This window comes from Chionomys nivalis, chromosome 4 (genome assembly GCF_950005125.1).
Source record: "Chionomys nivalis chromosome 4, mChiNiv1.1, whole genome shotgun sequence".
Classification (NCBI taxonomy): Eukaryota; Metazoa; Chordata; class Mammalia; order Rodentia; family Cricetidae; genus Chionomys; species Chionomys nivalis.
Genome location: NC_080089.1, coordinates 34961372 through 34980513, shown reverse-complemented (window position 1 = coordinate 34980513; position 19142 = coordinate 34961372). Strand labels below are relative to the sequence as shown.

Below are 19142 nucleotides of genomic sequence, written 5' to 3'. Positions count from 1 at the left end.
TACGTGTATAGGAGGGCACATCAGAGATACCCAGGGATGAGGCAGATGTCTGCACTTGGATTCTGCTTTCTTTCCGAACCTCCAGTCAAGTCCCTCTGTTCCTCCACTGCCCTGCGCAATCTCACACCTTTGATGACCAGGCGGAGCTGTCCGGGGAGACACCAGCACGAGAGCCTGCAGCGCGGTGCGGGTACCGCCTCCGTGCTCAGTTTCTCTCTGCTGTGCCGATGGCCGGCTGGCCAAACGGAAAGCTCGCGGGTGCCCCGCACGGCTGCGCCCCGCAACTCGCTCTCCCTCCGCCCGCCTCGCGCTGGGCCCGCGCCTGCGCAGTGCGCCGCGCCACGGGTGGTCGCGAGGCGGACGCCGGTCCCGAAGCCTAACCATTGGCCACTGAGCCGAGCCGGCGCTTCCCCCGCGCGGGGGCGACAGCACGTGCCGGGGGCGAGAGCGGAGACCACAGCTATGGCGTCGTTACTTTGGGGAGGCGACGCTGGGGCGGCAGAGAACGAGCGGCTGAACAGCCACGTAACCGCCGCTGAGCAGGGGAGGGCCCACGGGCGGGAGCTAGAACAAGGACTCCCGAGGGAAGTCCCCTGGGAGGGGGAGCGCCCCTCTGGCGTTTGGAGTGGGGTGTCAGGTGATGGGGGAGGTGTGGGCAGGGGTGGAAGAACCACGGGAAAGGACTCTCCCAGAGGGAGGGCAGACCTTGGGTTTGAAAGGGCGAAGACCCCTGGAAATACAGATAGAGGACACAGCTGCTGGACCTAGCACTGCTGAGTTTTCTCCTCTCCTGATATTCACCATTTAGCAGGTTTCCCATCTTCGTAGCCACCTTTCCCTTGTAGGTGTTGTGAACCACCTTTCATCCAGGTACTGCCCATATTCAGCCTAAGAGAGCTCCAGAAGAGATTGGAAACTCACATCCTTTTGTAGGATAATTCATTCAGTGGCCCCACTGATGAAATCGTTAATCCTTAACATTGCAAAGGAAGCTGTTTGGGGTGGTCTTCCCTCCCGCTGCTGTAGGATAGCACCAGGCTTGCTGCTTGATGTCCTGTTTCCTAACGTTGGTTGAAATTTGTGCCTTTCAATAGTTTTCAAATCTCGTCCACCCCAGAAAGAACCTCCGTGGTATTAGAAGTACCACAGTCCCAAACATAGGTGAGTGCTGTTAGGCTAAAGTAGACTCGCTTAATTGAACATCTTTGCTTTCCCCCAGTATCTGCCAGTTGAAACAGCTTCGGCTCCTTTAATTTTGCATGCACAACCGTCCCCTACCTTCCCAATCACTTTATCTCCCTGGAGGTGACTCTGTCTGCATACACTATAAAACCGGTGAGAAATTTTAAGAGTCCACTGTATTTCTTTTCAACGTTTTTCTTTACATTCATTGTTTCTCTTTTGCCATTTTAGACGGCTCTCTTAACGCTGAAGAGGAAGATGAAGAAGACGATGTAGGTAAGAGGCGTTTGTTTGCACGTGCTTTCTGGCGTTGCTCGGTTTATCATCACTTCAGGAATGTTAGTGAATAGGATTGCATTGGGAAAGCACTGTCTTTGCTTTATTTTTGAATGAATACTATCAGACAAAAATACTAAGTTAGGAGGGGTGTATTCTTTAGACAAGATGAAAACTGCAAGGAGTGGGTTAAGAATATTCAGTTTTGCAAGGAAGAATTATTCGGTCCTGTCATGATTAGATGTTGGTTTGCTCAAGGTCAGGGGTTGGTGCAACAGAGCATAAGAAACTGGATCTTTGTAAAAGAGGGAATTCTCGGTGCTATGGAATTCCTTCTAGAACTTTCTTTAGAAGAAAGATGAGACTAAGCTGTAGTTGTTTTTGTATACTTTACTGTGTGGGAGAAAGCAGTTAATTAGATGTCATTCCGGAGGTTTGATGCCTTTTTTATTTTTGCTTTTCTAGTGGATTTGGCAGCCAATTCACTCTTAAATAAATTAATCCGTCAGTCCTTAGTAGAATCCAGCCATCGAGTGGAAGTCTTACAAAAGGACCCCAGCTCTCCACTCTACTCGGTGAAAACCTTTGAAGAACTACGGCTGTGAGTACCTTAACCCTTAGTGCGTAAGAAGGCTCGTGTTAGCTACAGCTGTGAGTACCTTAACTCTTAGTGCCTAAGAAGCTCATGTCAGCAAGCACTAACTAGGATGCTAGCACTAAACCCACCAGAATCCCATTTATTCTCTAGTATGCTGTATTCAAATAGATTGTATAATATTACATGCCATTAAGCTATAACTCAAGGTGTTGAGGTGAGGAGGAAAGAGCATCCTGCTTGTGGGCGGCACTGTCTCGTGGGCTGGGGTCTCTGAGTAACAGGTAGGGCAGGAGAAAGCCAGCCGAGCGGCAGCACACAGTGAGAGCAGCAGCCTGACTCTTTCACCCATATGCCCTCCCCCACCATAGTGGACTCTACCCTTTCTCAAACCATGAGCTAAAATAAATCTTCCTTAAGTTGCTTCTGTCAGGCACCGTGTCAGAGAACAGTCCCAGTGCTCAGCTGCAAAGTGGCTTCCCTCAGAAGTGTACCTTGCAAGTATACATTTCCGAATGTGGTACACGCTGACCACAGAGGCTTTGCATGTCTGAGAATTTTATTTATTTAGCTACCTGTGTATCCATCTGTTTATTTATTATTTTACAGAAAGGAAGAATTACTAAAAGGGATTTATGCAATGGGATTTAACAGACCATCCAAAATCCAAGAGATGGCCCTCCCGATGATGCTCGCACATCCGTGAGTTTACAGGGTAGTGGTCTTCCAAGTTGGCTGGTTTTGGTTTCTTCTATTTATACCCAGGATCTTGTGCTCAGTTTATACCCAGTCCTCTCCTCTGTTTCATAGTCCCCAGAACCTCATAGCACAGAGCCAGTCTGGAACGGGGAAAACAGCTGCCTTTGTCTTAGCGATGCTCAGCAGAGTGAATGCCTTGGAGCTGTTCCCACAGGTAAGGAAGGGCGGTGGTGGAATCATTGTGACTGCCATGCCAGCAACGATTTAGCAGTGCCGGGTCTTTCCGCAGATATTAGGATCACTGCAGGAAAATGACGACTAGGCATTCCTTCCTAAAATCCTAGCGCCCTGGGTAGAGTATCGGGATAGTAACGAGTGATGCCCAGCCCCAGCCTTAGAGTCCAGGTGCCTCCAGTCCCAGCCTCGCCACCGCTGCCCACCTAGCTGAGTGTCCGTTTCCCAGCGTCTGTTTCCTTCCTGTAAAGCCATCTCTCTAAAGACATGGCTGCTCATTGACCCGTTCATGCTGGACTCCCCACACCCACACAGTGCCTGGATCGTAGGGGCAATTCATTAAGCATTGGATGATAACTGAGTGTGTAAGTATGTGTTCTCCTCCTAAAGTCACCTACCCTTTTAGCACTATGCTTGGTTTTAAGTAGGCATGTAGTGATGGCGACTGCTTAGCTGTAGGGTCAGAAAGGCATACAATTCCCTCATTTCTCAGAGTGTCTTCCTATCATCACAGTGCCTGGTTGACGCACCCAGCTCACAGTTCTGGCCTCGTTTCTTTTCACAAAAAGAATCTGGTACTGTTTCCCTTTTTCCTCCAAAGGGCACCAGAAAGTTCTTTGATGGGCTGACTTCCCATATGTGATAAAAAGCTTTCCTCCGCCAGCGATTCCTATAAATTGTAGATGCATGTGATGGAGGCCACGCCCAGGGAGTGTGCTTTCCACATAAGGTTATTGATTTTAGTATCCATTAAATTATTCAAGAGGGCCATGTTTGAGCCCATGTTTTGAAAATGTGTGTGGAAACTATTTCCGCGCTTTGGTAGTCACCTTCTCTACCATAGACCCTGAACACGAACACTTTAAATCTCATCAGTCTCTTCCATTGGCGTCTTCATTCAACAGTCGCCATTTCTATGGGAGGGCATAGCAGATGGGCATAGGAGGGGAATATTATCCTGGCAGGATTATGCATCCATAATATGGATTAAGCAGATCGTGCCGGAACAGGCAGACTCTTAGGAGCAAGTAGAAGGTGATAGGTATTGTACGCTGTGGTTCGGCATGCCTTCTTCATGGACTCCTTGCTCTCTCCATCAAAAGACAGTGACCAGTAACTTGCGTTTCTAAATAGCCCCATAGAGAGAAGTATATAAAGTAACCATTTCTTTTCCCTTCAGCTCCAATGCCCCTAGTATTCGCCTCAAACCTGTCAGCTACTTATCAACTGCCAAATTATATTCGATTTAAAATGTCTCATCAGCTAGAATCTTCAGTGCCATTTCTGTGACTCTTCCAGTACAATTATAACTGTGGTTCCAATGTGAACAGTGGCTTGTATGAACCTGCCCCCTCCCCTCTTCTGTCTCACAGTGCCTCTGCCTGGCTCCCACCTATGAACTGGCTCTGCAGACTGGCCGTGTGGTTGAAAGGATGGGGAAATTCTGTGTGGATGTTGAAGTGATGTATGCCATTCGAGGAAATCGAAGTATGTACCAGTCAGCCTGTCTTGGCTATTTGTTAAATCCTGGCTTCACACCTAGCTCCTCTGCTTTCTCACCTCTGAAGTGGGGGAAATATCTCTCAAGGACGCAGTTCAGGCTTAAGCACTGGTGCAGCCTGGCGTAAAATGAGGGCACAGCAAACAAGTTCACATGTCGTAAGAGGATGCTGTTTTTATGGTCGGCTTTTTGAGACTTGATGGTTTTGTGCCAAACAAGTTTTATTGGAGATTTTTTACTAAAATTCTACATGCTTATCATGGAAACTGAGACGTTAAAGGACGAAGATGAGATGGAGTCTGCCCTGCTTTGCCCAGGAGGGGACGGGAGCTAGTCTTTGCTCTCCCTTGAGCTCATGCGCATCATCTGCATGGTTGTTTCCTTGTGTGCTCACAACCTGGAAGCCCGTCACACCACCCTCCGACTGGCTTCCCAGCATCTAGATTATTACTGAATATTTTTGTTAATTCCCATTTGGAAAGGCTTTGTTGTTTGGAGGGTTTGGTTTTGATTTGGGGTGCCGGAGATAGACACTGGGCCACGGGCATGCTAGCTGAGTGCTCTCACCCTGAGTGTCCCCCAGTTCCTGTAGCTGAATGGGGTCTCTCAGCTCATGCAGTGACAGACTGGCTGTGAGCGTCACCCCTGCTGCAGTCTCCAGAACAACTGGCATCTTTTCCTGTACCGCCACACCTAACCAGTGTCCCCTTAGCCGTGCCATTAGTCCCCTGGGACAATAGAAATGTGGAATGTGGTTTTGTTTATTTGCTTTTGATTTTGTTTTTGTTGTTGTTTGGTTGGTTTTTGTTTCATTGGGGAGGGGTTGGGTTTTGGTTTTGGTTTTTTTGAGATGATGTCTCACTGTGTTGCCCAGGCCGGTCTTGAACTTGCATTAGCAAGTGATCATCTCACTTCAGCTTTCTGAGTGGCTGGGCCTACAGAATGTCACAGTATCCATTTTATCAAAGCAGAGCTTTTTAAATGACCATGGAGCACCATCAAATATATAGGACTATTATTATAATAACCTTAGAACTCTGGAACCCATCCTAAAATTCTGCAGCATCTAAATGCATCCATGCCCCTCGGGGTTCGCAATTGGGAAATGATGCTGTATTTCTCTCCCCACCAAGCACTATATCATATCACCCTGGCCTGTGCCCTGTGTCAGTGAGTCGAGCTGTTTTTATCTACAAGGAACACTTAAAACCCTTTTCTCCACAGTTCCTAGGGGCACTGAAGTCACCAAACAGATTATAATTGGTACTCCTGGGACTGTCCTAGATTGGTGTTTCAAGCGAAAATTGATTGATTTGACTAAGATCCGTGTATTTGTCCTGGATGAAGCAGATGTGATGATTGACACCCAAGGATTCTCAGATCAGAGTATTCGTATCCAAAGGTAATCTTCACGTTCATCCATTCCTCCTGGATTTTCAGGCTAAATGATCAGTTTTGTTTGTCTGCCCTTCCTAATTACTTCCATTGCTTGATTTCTTGCCATCTTCACCTTCGGACTGACTTTGGGTTTTCAGCAGCTCAGGGACCCCTCAGACTGCTACAGTGCCTGCCTTCACCCTGTGGTGTGCCCCTCTGCCATACTTTTGTTGGAGTGCAGGCCTACAGGTGAAGTGTGTGTCCTGGATCGCACCGAGTGTTGCCAGGCATGTTTATATCCCAAGCAGAATCCAATTGGAACCTGCTGAAGGCTGTGGTGGCTAAAGAGCTAGAATAGAAAGGTGATGCTGGAGCAGGTCTAGCCTTGCTTCTGAGTTGTAAGTGAATCATCTGTTTCCCCCGATTTCTCTGCCAGATACCCGAAGGGCTTCCAGTAACACAGTTCTGGGCCTTCTCACACTTATTGAAATTTGGAGAGGGAAGTTAAGAATCCGCATTGCTCTTTTTTGTTCCTTTCTTTCTTAATAAAGTTAAGGTGGTGGCTCACGTCTTTAATCCTAGCACTCAGGAGGCAGAGGCAGGTGGATCTCTGTGAGTTGGAGGCCAACTTGATCTACAAAGCAAGTTCCAGGATAGCTAGAAGCTGTTACACAGAGAAACCCAGTCTCAAGGGGGAAAAAGTAGTATTTACTCAACTTTAAACTCAATATTATTGAAAGTCTGATAATGAGAACAGCAGTCCCCACCTGCCCAGTCCCGAGAACATGTCTGTCTTTTCTGATGTCGATCTTCAGATCTTAAATAATATGCTCACCTAACTGTTTCCTGATGTAAAGTCTTTGTCTCCTCAGTTTAGAAAATAGGCCTGAATTCTTTTAAACTACAACCCTTGTTCATTCCATTTCCTCTCAGTGCTTAAATCCTAAGAGTTTGACTATGCCAACCCTGTTTATATCCTTCTAAGCACACGCATATGAACACAGGCACTGTTCATGTTCACTGCTGGGCCCAACATGGTTATATTAGTATTATTTTTTATTGTACAAGTTTTCCTCTAGAGTTGTCTATTGCCTTTTTCCTGTGCATTATCCCTGTGTAAGGATTTTTAGCTTTTCCCTAACCATTCTGTCGTGCGTGTCATATGCAAGTGGTTTCTTCACATAGTCAAATCATGCTTTTTATGTTTAAAATGTTTAATTATTTTTTTATGTTTGAGATTATAATCTGATTACATTATTTCCTCCTTTGCTTTCCTCCCTCCAAACCATCCATGTACCCCTCTTTACGCTCTTTCAAATCCATGGCCTCTATTTAATTGTTGTTGGATACATATATGTATATGTTTGTACATACCTTCCTTAGTAAAACCTGCTTGGTCTGCGTAATGTTACCTGTATGTGTGTTTTCAGGGCTGACCATTTGGTACTGGGCAACCAATTGGTGCGCTCTGCCCTGGGGAAGGCTGTTCTCCTGCTCTCAGCATTGCTGCTGTCTGTAGCACTTTGTGTAGGGCTGAGGCCCTCAGATACCTGTAGTCCTCACCCCAGGAAACTTTCTCTTTGCAGCAGACAGAAAGCATTATAGAAAACCACAGCTGATCAAAATGTAGTTGTAGAGCCAAGTCCCATTGGATACTTCTACAGAAATCTAAGGCTCAGAGATTGCAGAGGAAGAAGGGGGAAGAGGCTGTAAGAGTCCAAGGAACAGGTAGTCTGCTGTGATATTGTTTCCTAGTAATGTCAAAAGCTACTCCCACAAAGCATCACTGACAAGACTGCTTCAACAGGAGTTTAGCGAGGACAGCAGCAGGAGACATGCCAGAGTGGATGGAGGAAAGACCATGAGGCCTCAAATCATGCTTTTAATCCACTGACTTCTGTATCTCAGGGTCTCCCTCTCCTGCCTGTGTGGGTGTCCAGGCCTGCTGTGTAGTTGAATCATGGCTGTGCTGTTGGTTCATTGGCTGCCTTGCATCTCCCAGTTCCTGGGCTCTCGTGTAATCACCCTAATGTGCTGGGTTGTATTTTCTGGTCTCTTTTCTAAAACATATAAGAAGTTTATGGTTTTGTTTTTTATTTTTGCTTGTATGTGACTTGGCATGTTTTTATTGTCTTGTAAACCTGGTTTTTGACTGGTATTTATTGCATAGGAATCTTGTATTAAAAACCATTCATCCTCCAATTTCAGATGCTTATTGAAAACAAAACAGTTTTCTGGGGTAACCTTATATATAATTATATTTGTGAGCATCTGCTTCTGTGGCTGAAAGGTTTGGTGTCACCCTGCTCTCCCAGACCTTGTCCTTAGCCTACCACTGGGTCTCCTGCCACCTCCGAATCCTGATATTTCTCACTGGAGTTTGTTGACTTTTATTATCGAACCTTGTGCCTGCAAGTTCTGGAAATTCTCGGAAGTTGTTTCTTTTCATAGAATGACCAACTGTTGAGAAAGCCAGTATAGGACACAGTCATTGCAAATAAGAAGTATTAAAAATGGAAATAGTTAATAAATAAATAAATAAAATGGAAATAGTTACACATGTGTCACTAAGGGTGCCGTTTCTGCTTCCGGGTGACCCACTCTCTGTTCTCCTTCTCACTGCTTCCGGGTGACCCACTCTCTGTTCTCCTTCTCACTGCTTCCGGGTGACCCACTCTCTGTTCTCCTTCTCACTGCTTCCGGGTGACCCACTCTCTGTTCTCCTTCTCACTGCTTCCGGGTGACCCACTCTCTGTTCTCCTTCTCACTGCTTCGGGGTGACCCACTCTCTGTTCTCCTTCTCACTGCTTCCGGGTGACCCACTCTCTGTTCTCCTTCTCTCTGCTTCCGGGTGACCGACTCTCTGTTCTCCTTCTCTCTGCTTCCGGGTGACCCACTCTCTGTTCTCCTTCTCACTGCTTCCGGGTGACCCACTCTCTGTTCTCCTCACTGCTTCCGGGTGACCCACTCTCTGTTCTCCTTCTCACTGCTTCCGGGTGACCCACTCTCTGTTCTCCTTCTCACTGTGTTTCCAGGTTAGAGAAGGCCATCTGTCTTTCACCCATTGTACATCTTTCTAGAGCCACCAAAAGTGTTGTCACCACGTGAGCACATGTCCTCATAGCTAAAGATCTTAACTGCGTGTAAACTTTAAACTGAAAAGTGGCCCAAACTTGGAGAATGAAAGGCTCAATATCAGGGTCAGATACTGCGTGCTTTTTAAGATGTCAGGTGCTAAGTATGCAAGACATGTAGCTGTTAGGACCCTTCTTGTTTTGTTTGGTAAGGAGTTTGTGGGATGAATAGAATTTGCCAGAATTTATATTTACACTCTACCATTAATTTATGTTTGAATGAGATGTGAGTAAACCTGTCTTTTGTTTTATGAAAAGTTCATAGATATCATCTCCATTTTAAAATTTTAGTATCTTAGACTGTGTGTGTGTGTGTGTGTGTGTGTGTGTGTGTGTGTGTGTTGAGAAAGACTTTTTTGCTGTAGCCTGAGCTGATCTAGGACTAAGTATCTATATCCAGCTTACTCTCAAACTCATGACAATCCTACTACTTCAGCCTCCTAAATGCTGAGATTACAGGTGTGAGGCAACATGCTTAACAGGGGGCATGTTTTTGTTGCTGGGATTTGGTGTAGCATGGGATTACATGTCTGAAGCAGATTTAGAAGAATCAACTCTCACACCGAAAGCTGTGTCCTCTGTTACCAGTTCTTCGGCCTTTGTTTTTGCTCCCAGAATGTTTTGTTTAGGTCTCCCCAACCCTTTATTGAAATTAGATTCTTTTCTCTTACAGTATATCCTGATTATAGTTTCCCCTTCCTTCACTCCTCCAAGCTCCTCCCCATCCCTACTCCTCCAGATCCACTCCCTTTCTGTCTCTCATCAGAAACTAAGCTCAACAAAATAAAATACAACAAGGTGAAGAAAAACTTTCATATCGAAGTTGGACATGGCGACCCAACAGGAGGAAAAGAGACAGAAGAGCAGGTACCAGAGTCAGAGACCCACTTGCTCTCACACACAGGAGTCCCATAAAAACATTTTCAGCTGAAAGCTTTAATATATACTCAGAGGACCGGGTGCAGACCCGTGTCTGCTCTGTGCTTGGTGCTTCAGTCTCTGTGAGTCCGTATGAGCCTTGCTCAAGAAACCCTTGTCTTCCTGCTATTCTCCATCCCTCTGGTTCTTACACTCTTTCTGCCTCCTCTTCTGTGGGGTTCCCTGAGCTCTGGGGTGAGGGATGTGATGGAGACATCCCACTTAGTTTCGTATAAACCAGTCTTAAATTTTCTCTCCTTAAAAGTCATTTTCCCTGGAGAAATTTTTACATGACTCCAGATATCTAGGTGCATGGAATAAGTATACATGTCAAGCATTTACTGAAAATAAGTCATAAATAGATTTATTTTAAAAGTTTTTTAGTAAGCATATAGTTTTATCATTAGTGATAAATTTGCATAATGATGAGGTAGATTGACTTTTATATCAAGAATGAAATATTGTCTGAAACAAAGCTTATTCAGTATTTTCTAGAGTTGCTATGTTTAAATTGCCAATGCTGGAAGTACCTCTTTTTGTAAGTATTTAATACAAGCAGTGAAAATGTGTTTCACACCATTTTGGAAATTGTTAGAAATTTTTTCTAATTCCAAACCACAGTTATGATTTTTTTTTCTTAATGAAACTGAAGTCAGCAACTAAAGCAGTTTTTAAAGTCAAACCACCCAGCAGTTACAGCATACTGGCTTGAGACCATGCTGCGGATATCTCTGTGAGAACAGAGAGCTGCGTAGGGAGCTCATCCACATACAGTGTACAGTATATACAGTAGTGACCAGTCTGAACCAAGTGTCTCCAGCAGCACTTGCTGATAGTTTGTATGGCCTCAGTGGCGCACATAGCACAAGAGCCAAGATTGCAGTGAAGTTGCGCTGTGCAGCCCAGGCAAGCTCTGCTAGAAACACCTGAGGTTCATTACGTGTCTGCCTTTGAATTCATTGTTGCAACCTATTTCGCAATCCCCATGTTCAGTTACACAACCCAGACGGGGCCTCAGCCCACAGTGAGACACTGTACTGTAAGCCTTGGGCTGCAGCTGTTCCGTGTCATGGAGATGGATGCCAGGGACAACACGATGACGCATGCTCATTTGGGTGCTATGACAGGTAACACTCGGCCCTTGAGGAAGCCACATTTAAAAGTTTGGAGGTACTGCCTTTCTCTCTTTAAGCTTACAAGTCCGTCTCCACACTGACCTCTTAGATCCCTGGCCCTAGCGCCAAGTCTCAACGCTTTCCTCCAGGTACTGTGTTCATCTGTGTTTGTTGTGCACTTCCCCTGTCTGAGGTTAAAATGCAGTTTCTGGCTTTCTTTTTCCTGTCTGGATCCTACTGGTGGTATTTTCTAGTTCTTATCCACCACTTCCTGTTCTTGTGTTCTGGATGCAGCACCTACCTTCCCTCACTGAGGGTACTAATTTCAGTATTTTTGTAGGGTATTGTTGTTGCTATTTTGTCTATTCTGTGTTGCTAAAGGAGCGGCGGACTGTGTTCCTGCTGGGATCCCAGCTCCCCATCTAGTTTACACCTGAAATAATTACACGGAAACTGTATTCATTTAAACACTGCCTGGTCCATTGGTTCTAGCCTCTTATTGGTTAACTCTCACATAGCTAATAATCTGAATGCCACCACGAGGTCTTGGCTTACGGGCATGAGTCTAGCCAGCATCTGTCTTGGGAAGGGGAATCATGCATCTGCCTGACTCTGTTTTCTTTCTCCCAGCATTCTGTTCAGTCTACTCCACCTATCTGAATTCTGCCCTATCAAAAAGCCAAGGCAGTTTCTTTATTAACCAATGAATGTAACACATAGACAGATGGCCCACCTACTCCAATTCCGAGTTTACAACATCGTCTGAACTGGCTGCTCACCTGGTTTGTTTGCTGCATCTGCCTTTCACAAAGGTTGACCTTGCTTCTCTGCCAATACTTGCCTGCTCTACCATAATCTGAAAGACTAAATTGCAGTAGCCAGCTCTCAAGGTGGATACCTTGAAAGCTTTACATTAGGGTGGTTGTCATACGGGGGCATTAGAATAGAACTGTATGGTGCTCAGGTCTCCTTCCAGGTGGCAGAGCTCGGCTGCTGGCAGTCTGGGTGAGAAGAGGCTACCAGGAAGTATGCACGCTTTCACTTGGTTCGCTCCCTTCAGCCATGTGACTTATCTCCACCTACTATTAAGGCTCATAGCTCCAAATATGGAATTTTTGCACTAGTCTCCCGGTAGTAAGTGTTTATCTGCTGAAGTGAGGGATCCAGCCATTCACTATGGCCAGAGATCAAGAGAGACTCCCCTCTTGCTACCCCCTAACCAGTAAGTTAATGTGTTTATGTTGTAAAGTAAATGGGTCAGAACTCAAGATTTAGCAGTCGAAGGGGGCTTCTGAAAAGGCCCCTTCTATTTCCTACTCAGGAGGATGCTGTATAATAATTGGAGCACTTGTGTTGGTTGCTCCCCACCCCCTGTTCTGATTCCCTTCTTCTGGTTGTTAAAACAAGTGGTTCACTCCATCCCCTTCAGATGTGTGCCAGCGTGAGACTCCTGACTCTTCAGTAGGAGGAGATGGGCGTGACTTCCGACCCTCCCCACTGCATGTCTGAACTTGGCTCTGAGATTCACATTCCATATATATTTGTGCAGATTCTTGGTGGCAGATAGGGACAGGCTGCTTGACTTGTGTAAAGGTGGAGCTGATCACGGCACACGGCACCACATATGCTACAAGTATGCACAGAGCAGCTGACGCCAGGGCTTGAAGGGCGACAACCTGCTAGCTGGGTGACGGCCACCTTCCTTTCTCTTCCAGAGCCTTGCCCTCCGAATGCCAGATGCTCCTCTTCTCCGCGACCTTCGAGGACTCTGTGTGGCAGTTTGCGGAACGGATCATTCCTGACCCCAACGTTATCAAGTTACGAAAAGAGGAACTGACCCTAAACAACATCCGACAGTATTATGTGTTGTGTGAAAACAGAAAAGACAAATATCAAGCCCTGTGTAACATCTACGGCGGCATCACCATTGGCCAAGCCATCATCTTCTGCCAGGCAAGCCTGCTGCCTGTGTCTTTGCCATGGACAGATCCCACACGAGCAGAGGGGAGACGGTACTAGGAATACATGCCATCTAGCCAGGCTCCATGTTCAGTTTAGCCCGCAGAACAACTTTGAGTAGAATCTCCAGTTTCAGGGCAGAACTTAGGAAGGTTGACTGATGGGTGGGATCTTAAATAAAGGTCCCTCTCAGAAGCCCTGCTGCTGGCACCTCCGCACGTGGCTTGAGGTTTGCTGTAGCCGTTCCCTGCCCATGGTGTTACTTTACTGATATCCCACTGCTTATTTTATGGCGGGGGGTTGTGTTTTCTTTTTCCTGTCTGACACTTCATGTCCATATGTTTTATTTTCGTCCCTACCATGTGAACATGCTAAGCCTTGTGAGCAGGTTGTTGAGACATGTCTCCTGCTCTCGGCTGGCCTCTGCTGCCATGGAAACTTGGCAGTGTCTTGGCTTTGCAGTTGTTTTCTTTTTGTTCCATTTAACAAAAACGATGCTGATAATGAAGAAGCAGAAATGGGGGAGCTATTTTATTGTGTACGTAAAGATGTTAATCACATGGCTCCTGCAAAGAACTCTTGTAGTGTTTGTTGGTTTGGTTTGGGCTTCAGTTTGTGGAAAAGAAGGCCAAAGCTTGGTCAGGTTGACAGAATATGATTCTTAGAATTGCAGAGAATGCCATGCCACAGTCTAAGGCTTCTTGCAAGATTTGGAGAGGGGGGAAACAAAAGCCTCTGCAGCTTTCACCCTACACCCGTGAGCATCCCAGGGAGAGCCAGTCTGCTTTGACCCGCTGCTGTTGTCTCTCCCAGACCCGTCGCAATGCCAAGTGGCTGACTGTGGAAATGATGCAGGACGGCCACCAGGTGTCCTTGCTGAGCGGGGAACTCACGGTGGAGCAGCGAGCGTCCATCATCCAGAGGTTCCGAGACGGGAAAGAGAAAGTTCTGATAACAACCAATGTCTGTGCTCGAGGTATGTGAGAGTTGGGTGTCACTGTGAAGTGTATGCACAATCAAACTCAGAGCCTGCCACCCCCCAGCATTGCCCTATCTCCTCCCAGCACGTTGCCTCTGGCAGCTGTTGATGAGATTTCAGTATTTCTGTCTCGGACTAATGCCTGAGTTGCATCATATAGTGTGTAGCCTCTGTGGCTGACTATGTGTCCACCTCACATGATGCTGGCTACATGCGGCAGTAGAAGGCTTGGAGCAGAGAGGGCAGCCTGTCAGCATGGGGATGGAAGGCCCAGAGAGCATAGAGGTATCCTAGGCAGCACGAGGGTTGAAAAGTATTGAAGGAAGGAAGGTAGTTCAGCTTTGTTCTTAATGCTGGTATTGAACCCCGGGCCCTGTGCTTGCAAGGTGGGTGCTCTACCACTGAGCCACGTCACCAGCCAGGAGAACAGTTCAGCTGGGTAGGGAAATACAGCGGCTTTGGAAAATGGCTGCCTGTGTAACTGGAGCTGAACATGAGGATGAGATGAGCCTGTGCATGGCTGGATGGCTGGAGGAGTGTATGTTCTAGGTGTGGCCCAAGTGCCCTGGACATGGCTGTGGCGCCCATCCGGTGAGAATTTAGAGAAGTGGGAGAAGAGACAGGGAAAAGCATGGAATGGCATGTGGAGGTGGTAATGGCTGGGGCAAGAGATGAAAAAGACCTGATGCAAACCCAGTCATGGAGTAGAGTTGAGCTGCACCCCATAATGGGTGAGAAGACCATGGACCTAGGAACCTGCAGGGCACTTAGTGCCACAGGTTGGGAGGAGCTTGGCGAGGGTCTCTCTCCCGTTTCCCCGCTCACCTATACACATCCATGCCTTGCGCCTGTTTAGATTTCCGCAGATTTAGCATCCTGACCGAGCAGCACAGACACCGAGTGTGCGAGCAGACTGATCTGTGTTATGACCCACTTGTGGGAATTCCTTTGGCAAATACAGTTCTTGGTGGATTTGTCCTGGAGAAATTATTGCAAGACACCATAGTGCCTTTCTTCTCCTAGGAATTGATGTGAAGCAGGTCACCATCGTTGTGAACTTTGACCTTCCTATAAACCAGTCAGAAGAACCAGACTATGAGACCTACCTCCACCGTATAGGGCGGACAGGACGCTTTGGGAAAAAAGGTCTCGCCTTCAACATGATTGAAGTGGATAAACTGCCGCTGCTCATGAAAATACAGGACCACTTCAGTAAGTAGCAGGCTTTCACATGCGCAGTGGGACCCACAGACTTGCTCATACCGCCATGAGGGCAGCGAGGGGCTGTGTGGAGCAGAGGTCGTGAGGGAATCGCTTCTAATTCATAGGATGAGAGTCATAACGTGGGCCAAGTGAACACATAATTCCTTTGTGGTTAAGCAGAAGATGTACGTGTCAAGTAGAAGTCACATGAGCTCGCTCTGCAGTCTGTAGAATTTTATGCCCGTAGAGCAGTACCACAAAGTAATGAACTCCTTTAGGATCTATTGTCTCCCAATTTCCACTTTCATAGTTTCTCCTTCTCTTGTCTCGCACTCTCTGACTCTCAGAAGTCCTGACTTCTGAGCTTTGCAACCCTTCCCCAGCCCCACCCCTAAACAAGCAGCCTCAGATAGCCAACTGGGCCACACAAATGGCAGAACGCCCTCACAGGCGCCTCAAGAGTTATATCACCCAGTAGTTGTACCCCTCACCGGTAAAAGTCAAGTGTACTGGCACACGCCTTTAATCCCAGTACTCGGGAGGCAGAGGCAGCCTGGTCTGCATAGTGAGTTCCAGGACAGGCAGAGCCGCATAGTAAGAATTCGTCTTGAAACAAACAAACAAAATCACTCCAAGCCCAAGAGAGCATAGATGTGAGCGGGGAGCGTGCCAGAAAGGCAGTAGGTGCCGTTTTCCTGACGGGTCTTTGTGGGTAGCAGTGGGCACCCTCCCCAGGAAGTGGACTCATAGAACATTTGGAGTGGAATTTCAGGCTGACTGATGCACATCCCACTGACCCTCTAAAGGATTGCTTAGGCACCCCATCTTACACTCCCTGGAGTGGCTAGGAGATAGGGTCCATGCAGGCCACCACTGCCATGTTAACTCTTAAGTAACTACAGTGGGGAGGCGTGGTCCTCCCCAGCTTTTCTCACTGTCGGCATAGCCTCTTTTTCTCAAGTATCTAGACATGTACTTTCTCGATCCAGTCTATCTGTGCTGTGTTATTGTATGTGGGTGAGTGTCACTTGTCCTGGGCTTTCTCTACAGAATGTCACAGGAGCAAGTGTTGATGTTTGTTTGTTTGTTGAGACAGAGTCTCACTATGTAGACCTGGCTGTCCTGGAACTCACTATGTAGACCTGGCTGGCGGCACAGAGATCCGCCTGCCTCTGCCTCCTGAGTGTTGGGATTAAAGGCGTGCGCCACCACCGCACCCTGCTTAGTTAGAAACGGGTTATCCTCAAAGGTGTCACTGTTTTCAGAAATGTTTCGCTGGCTCGCACGAACTTGCACTTAGGAGCTGGGCTGAGACTGCGTCCTTTCTCTTTGTCTTGCAGATAGTAATATCAAGCAGCTTGACCCAGAAGACTTGGATGAGATTGAAAAGATCGAATACTGAAGAGCCTTCGTTGTTTGTGGGCTCTCCTAGTTTGTGTGAGGATGCTCCAGCAGGTTTTGAAGATAATTTTCTATGTTGAGGCTCTGTCAAGGTGAAACTGTCACAGATGAAAAAATAAATGTCATGATACTCTTCATTCTAAGACCTGAGGTCTTTTTGAACCAATTTGGTTCAAAGCGTGTGACCATTCTAAATGAGAACTCAAGATTGCGTCTTCTCTCTTCAGGAACCACCTCCTTGCCCTCCTTATGAACCTGGCCACGAGGGGGCAGTAGAACATCACTGATTTTAGAATTCCAGCTGGAGACAGAAGAAAGCCACCCATTGTCAGGCCTTGCCGCACCTTGCCCTTTCTGCATATTAATTTCCCCATTCCTTCCCCATGCTCTCAGGTGAAAAGTATACTTTAAAATTTTCTGAGAGAGCATTTTACCTTTGAATATATATTAAAATATATATATATATATATATATATATATTTTTTTTTTTTTTGGATTTTCGAGACAGGGTTTCTCTGTAGCTTTTTTTTTTTTTTTTTTTTTGGTTCCTGTCCTGGAACTAGCTCTTCTAGACCAGATTGGCCTCGAACTCACAGAGATCCGCCTGCCTCTGCCTCCCGAGTGGTGGGATTAAAGGCGTGCGCCCACCGCCCGGCCCCTTTTAATATTTTAAGTGGCATCCAGAATTTCATAGTCTTTCCCTCTTCTGCTTGTTAACTGTCTTCAAGTTAGGAAAGATTTATTCTGTCATGTTATAGTCTTTGAAAATATGGCTTTATTCTAGACATTTCCCAAAAATGGGCAGTGAGTGATCGTCACCCTGCTGTGGGTGAGGTCTGTCCAGTGAGTGACCGTCACCCTGCTGTGGGTGAGGTCTGTCCAGTGAGTGACCGTCACCCTGCTGTGGGTGAGGTCTGTCCAGTGAGTGACCGTCACCCTGCTGTGGGTGAGGTCTGTCCAGTGAATGATGTCACCCTGCTGTGGATGTGGTTTGTGGCTTATCTATTTTGACAGTGCACTGTGTCCATGTTGATCCCTAAGTGCAGGAATGGGAGAACCAGCAGGCTCCCCCATGCAATACCAGGTATTTATCATGCATCCTTGTGCTAAGCAGCATGGAAAGGAAGATAAATAAGATTCAAGACACCTCAGCAGAGAGTGTAATGGCAGAGACCCAGTATAAGCCAGCATCCAAACAGCTAAGAGGGAAGAACATATATATCTAGTGTCACACAGATGAGTCCCTAATAGCCTCCTCCAGAGAGGGGGGACATATTTCGCACCATGGGTCCACTGGGGCAGTGTCCCAGAGCCAGCTCATCCTGCCTGTCCCTGTCTGGATAGACAAAGCCAGATGCGGCTGAGGCTAGAATCCAGAAGATGTTAGGTAGAGAACTCTAAGTGTTGGCAGAGCAGTGGATAGAAGGGGCACTGTCTACAACACTCTGAGGCCGAGAGGTTCTCGGAGACACAGTTTGCCAGAAGGAGACGTCATTTGGGAATATCAGCTCACCTGTTTACGTGCATCTGCTGTCCTCTCTGTGACTGGAAACTGTTACCTTGTGTACTCAGTACCTCGCCCGTCACGGTGCCCATGATAGCAACTCTCCTAGTAACTATTTTTCTTCTTTTGATGCCTCCTCGTTCATTCGCATTCTTCCATAGTTTTGAACCCCAATAGGAAGACATAGGATAAGCAAGCATGAGAGACATAATAAGGGGTTTTTTTGTTGTTGTTGTTGTTTTGTTTTGTCTAGCTGTTTGAGAATTGAGTTGGGCTCTCCATCCCAGTCAGCTCAGTGTCCTAAATGAAGCCACACACGCACACCATCCCCATTGCAGATCTCTGGCAAGGCCTCAGCAGGTCACTGCCCCACAAGAGCCCTTGGGAGGCTTCCCCTGCAGCTCTTCCCACAGAGTCTGCAAACACCAGACATTCTTGTGCCTTGCCCTTTGTCCCTCTCTTCCCATCCCTTTGTCACCACCTAGGAGGCCGCAAGGCCACAGCTGTATGAAACTGCTGTCACAGGTCTGCGAGTCAGGGGCAGCTCCGTTCTCGGAACCATAAGCAGTTCCCTATCTCCACAGTGACCTGACCAGGTCGTCTGAGTGCTGACTTGAGGAAGGAATAAATAGGCAAGAAACAGTCATGCGGTTTCAGAACATCTGTGAGCTGGCTTAATCAGCTGTGTGTTACTTGGCACCAAAGACCAAACAAAATCCAGGAGGTTTATATTGGCCAGCTCCGTCCTGTTAGCCTACTGAACTTGGGGATCACATGTGCAGGGTTGTGACCTGCAGGGGAACTGTGAGTGACCAGTGATCAGCCTGGGCCCTGTTGCTGTGATGGGAGGTGCCAGATCTAAGGAAAGGTGGAGAGTTTCCCACAGTCTGGAAGGATGTCTGACAGCTCAAGGGACGTTATTGTGATTAGACAAAGTGTTGCTCTTCCCCTTAAAGTCTTAGAGGATTGCGGGGGGGGGGGGGGGCGGGGGAGGCTGGTTGTGCCAAACCTGCCTTTGGTTCTTGGGCCTCTTGGTTCATGTAGGTGCCCAGGTTAAAAAAAGAA

General features: G+C 47.0%; 1 protein-coding gene across 3 annotated transcripts; it reads left to right on the top strand.

Moving 5' to 3' along the window:
* Positions 1-312: 312 nt before the first annotated feature.
* Positions 313-16716, top strand: Ddx25 (DEAD-box helicase 25). 3 transcript variants are annotated; one of them, XM_057767057.1, is made up of 12 exons: positions 313-525; positions 1095-1161; positions 1414-1458; positions 1924-2059; positions 2663-2755; positions 2864-2966; positions 4360-4474; positions 5772-5889; positions 12747-12984; positions 13804-13966; positions 14993-15181; positions 16513-16716. In XM_057767057.1, exons 1-12 carry the CDS (start codon positions 463-465, stop codon positions 16572-16574), a joined length of 1392 nt encoding a protein of 463 aa, XP_057623040.1. In that variant the 5' UTR covers positions 313-462; the 3' UTR covers positions 16575-16716. The 3 variants fall into 3 exon arrangements, with proteins under 3 accessions (XP_057623040.1, XP_057623039.1, XP_057623041.1); XM_057767056.1 differs by having other exon boundaries at positions 315-525; positions 5712-5889; XM_057767058.1 differs by having other exon boundaries at positions 404-525; positions 1118-1161; positions 5712-5889.
* Positions 16717-19142: the final 2426 nt, after the last annotated feature.

Coding starts and splice junctions, on each gene's coding strand:
- Ddx25 (XM_057767056.1), top strand. CDS start 463: ATGGCGTCGTTACTTTGGGGAGGCGACGCTGGGGCGGCAGAGAACGAG. Junction 5,890..12,746: donor CAGAGTATTCGTATCCAAAG/GTAATCTTCACG, acceptor TTTCTCTTCCAG/AGCCTTGCCCTCCGAATGCC. Junction 15,182..16,512: donor GAAAATACAGGACCACTTCA/GTAAGTAGCAGG, acceptor TTTGTCTTGCAG/ATAGTAATATCAAGCAGCTT.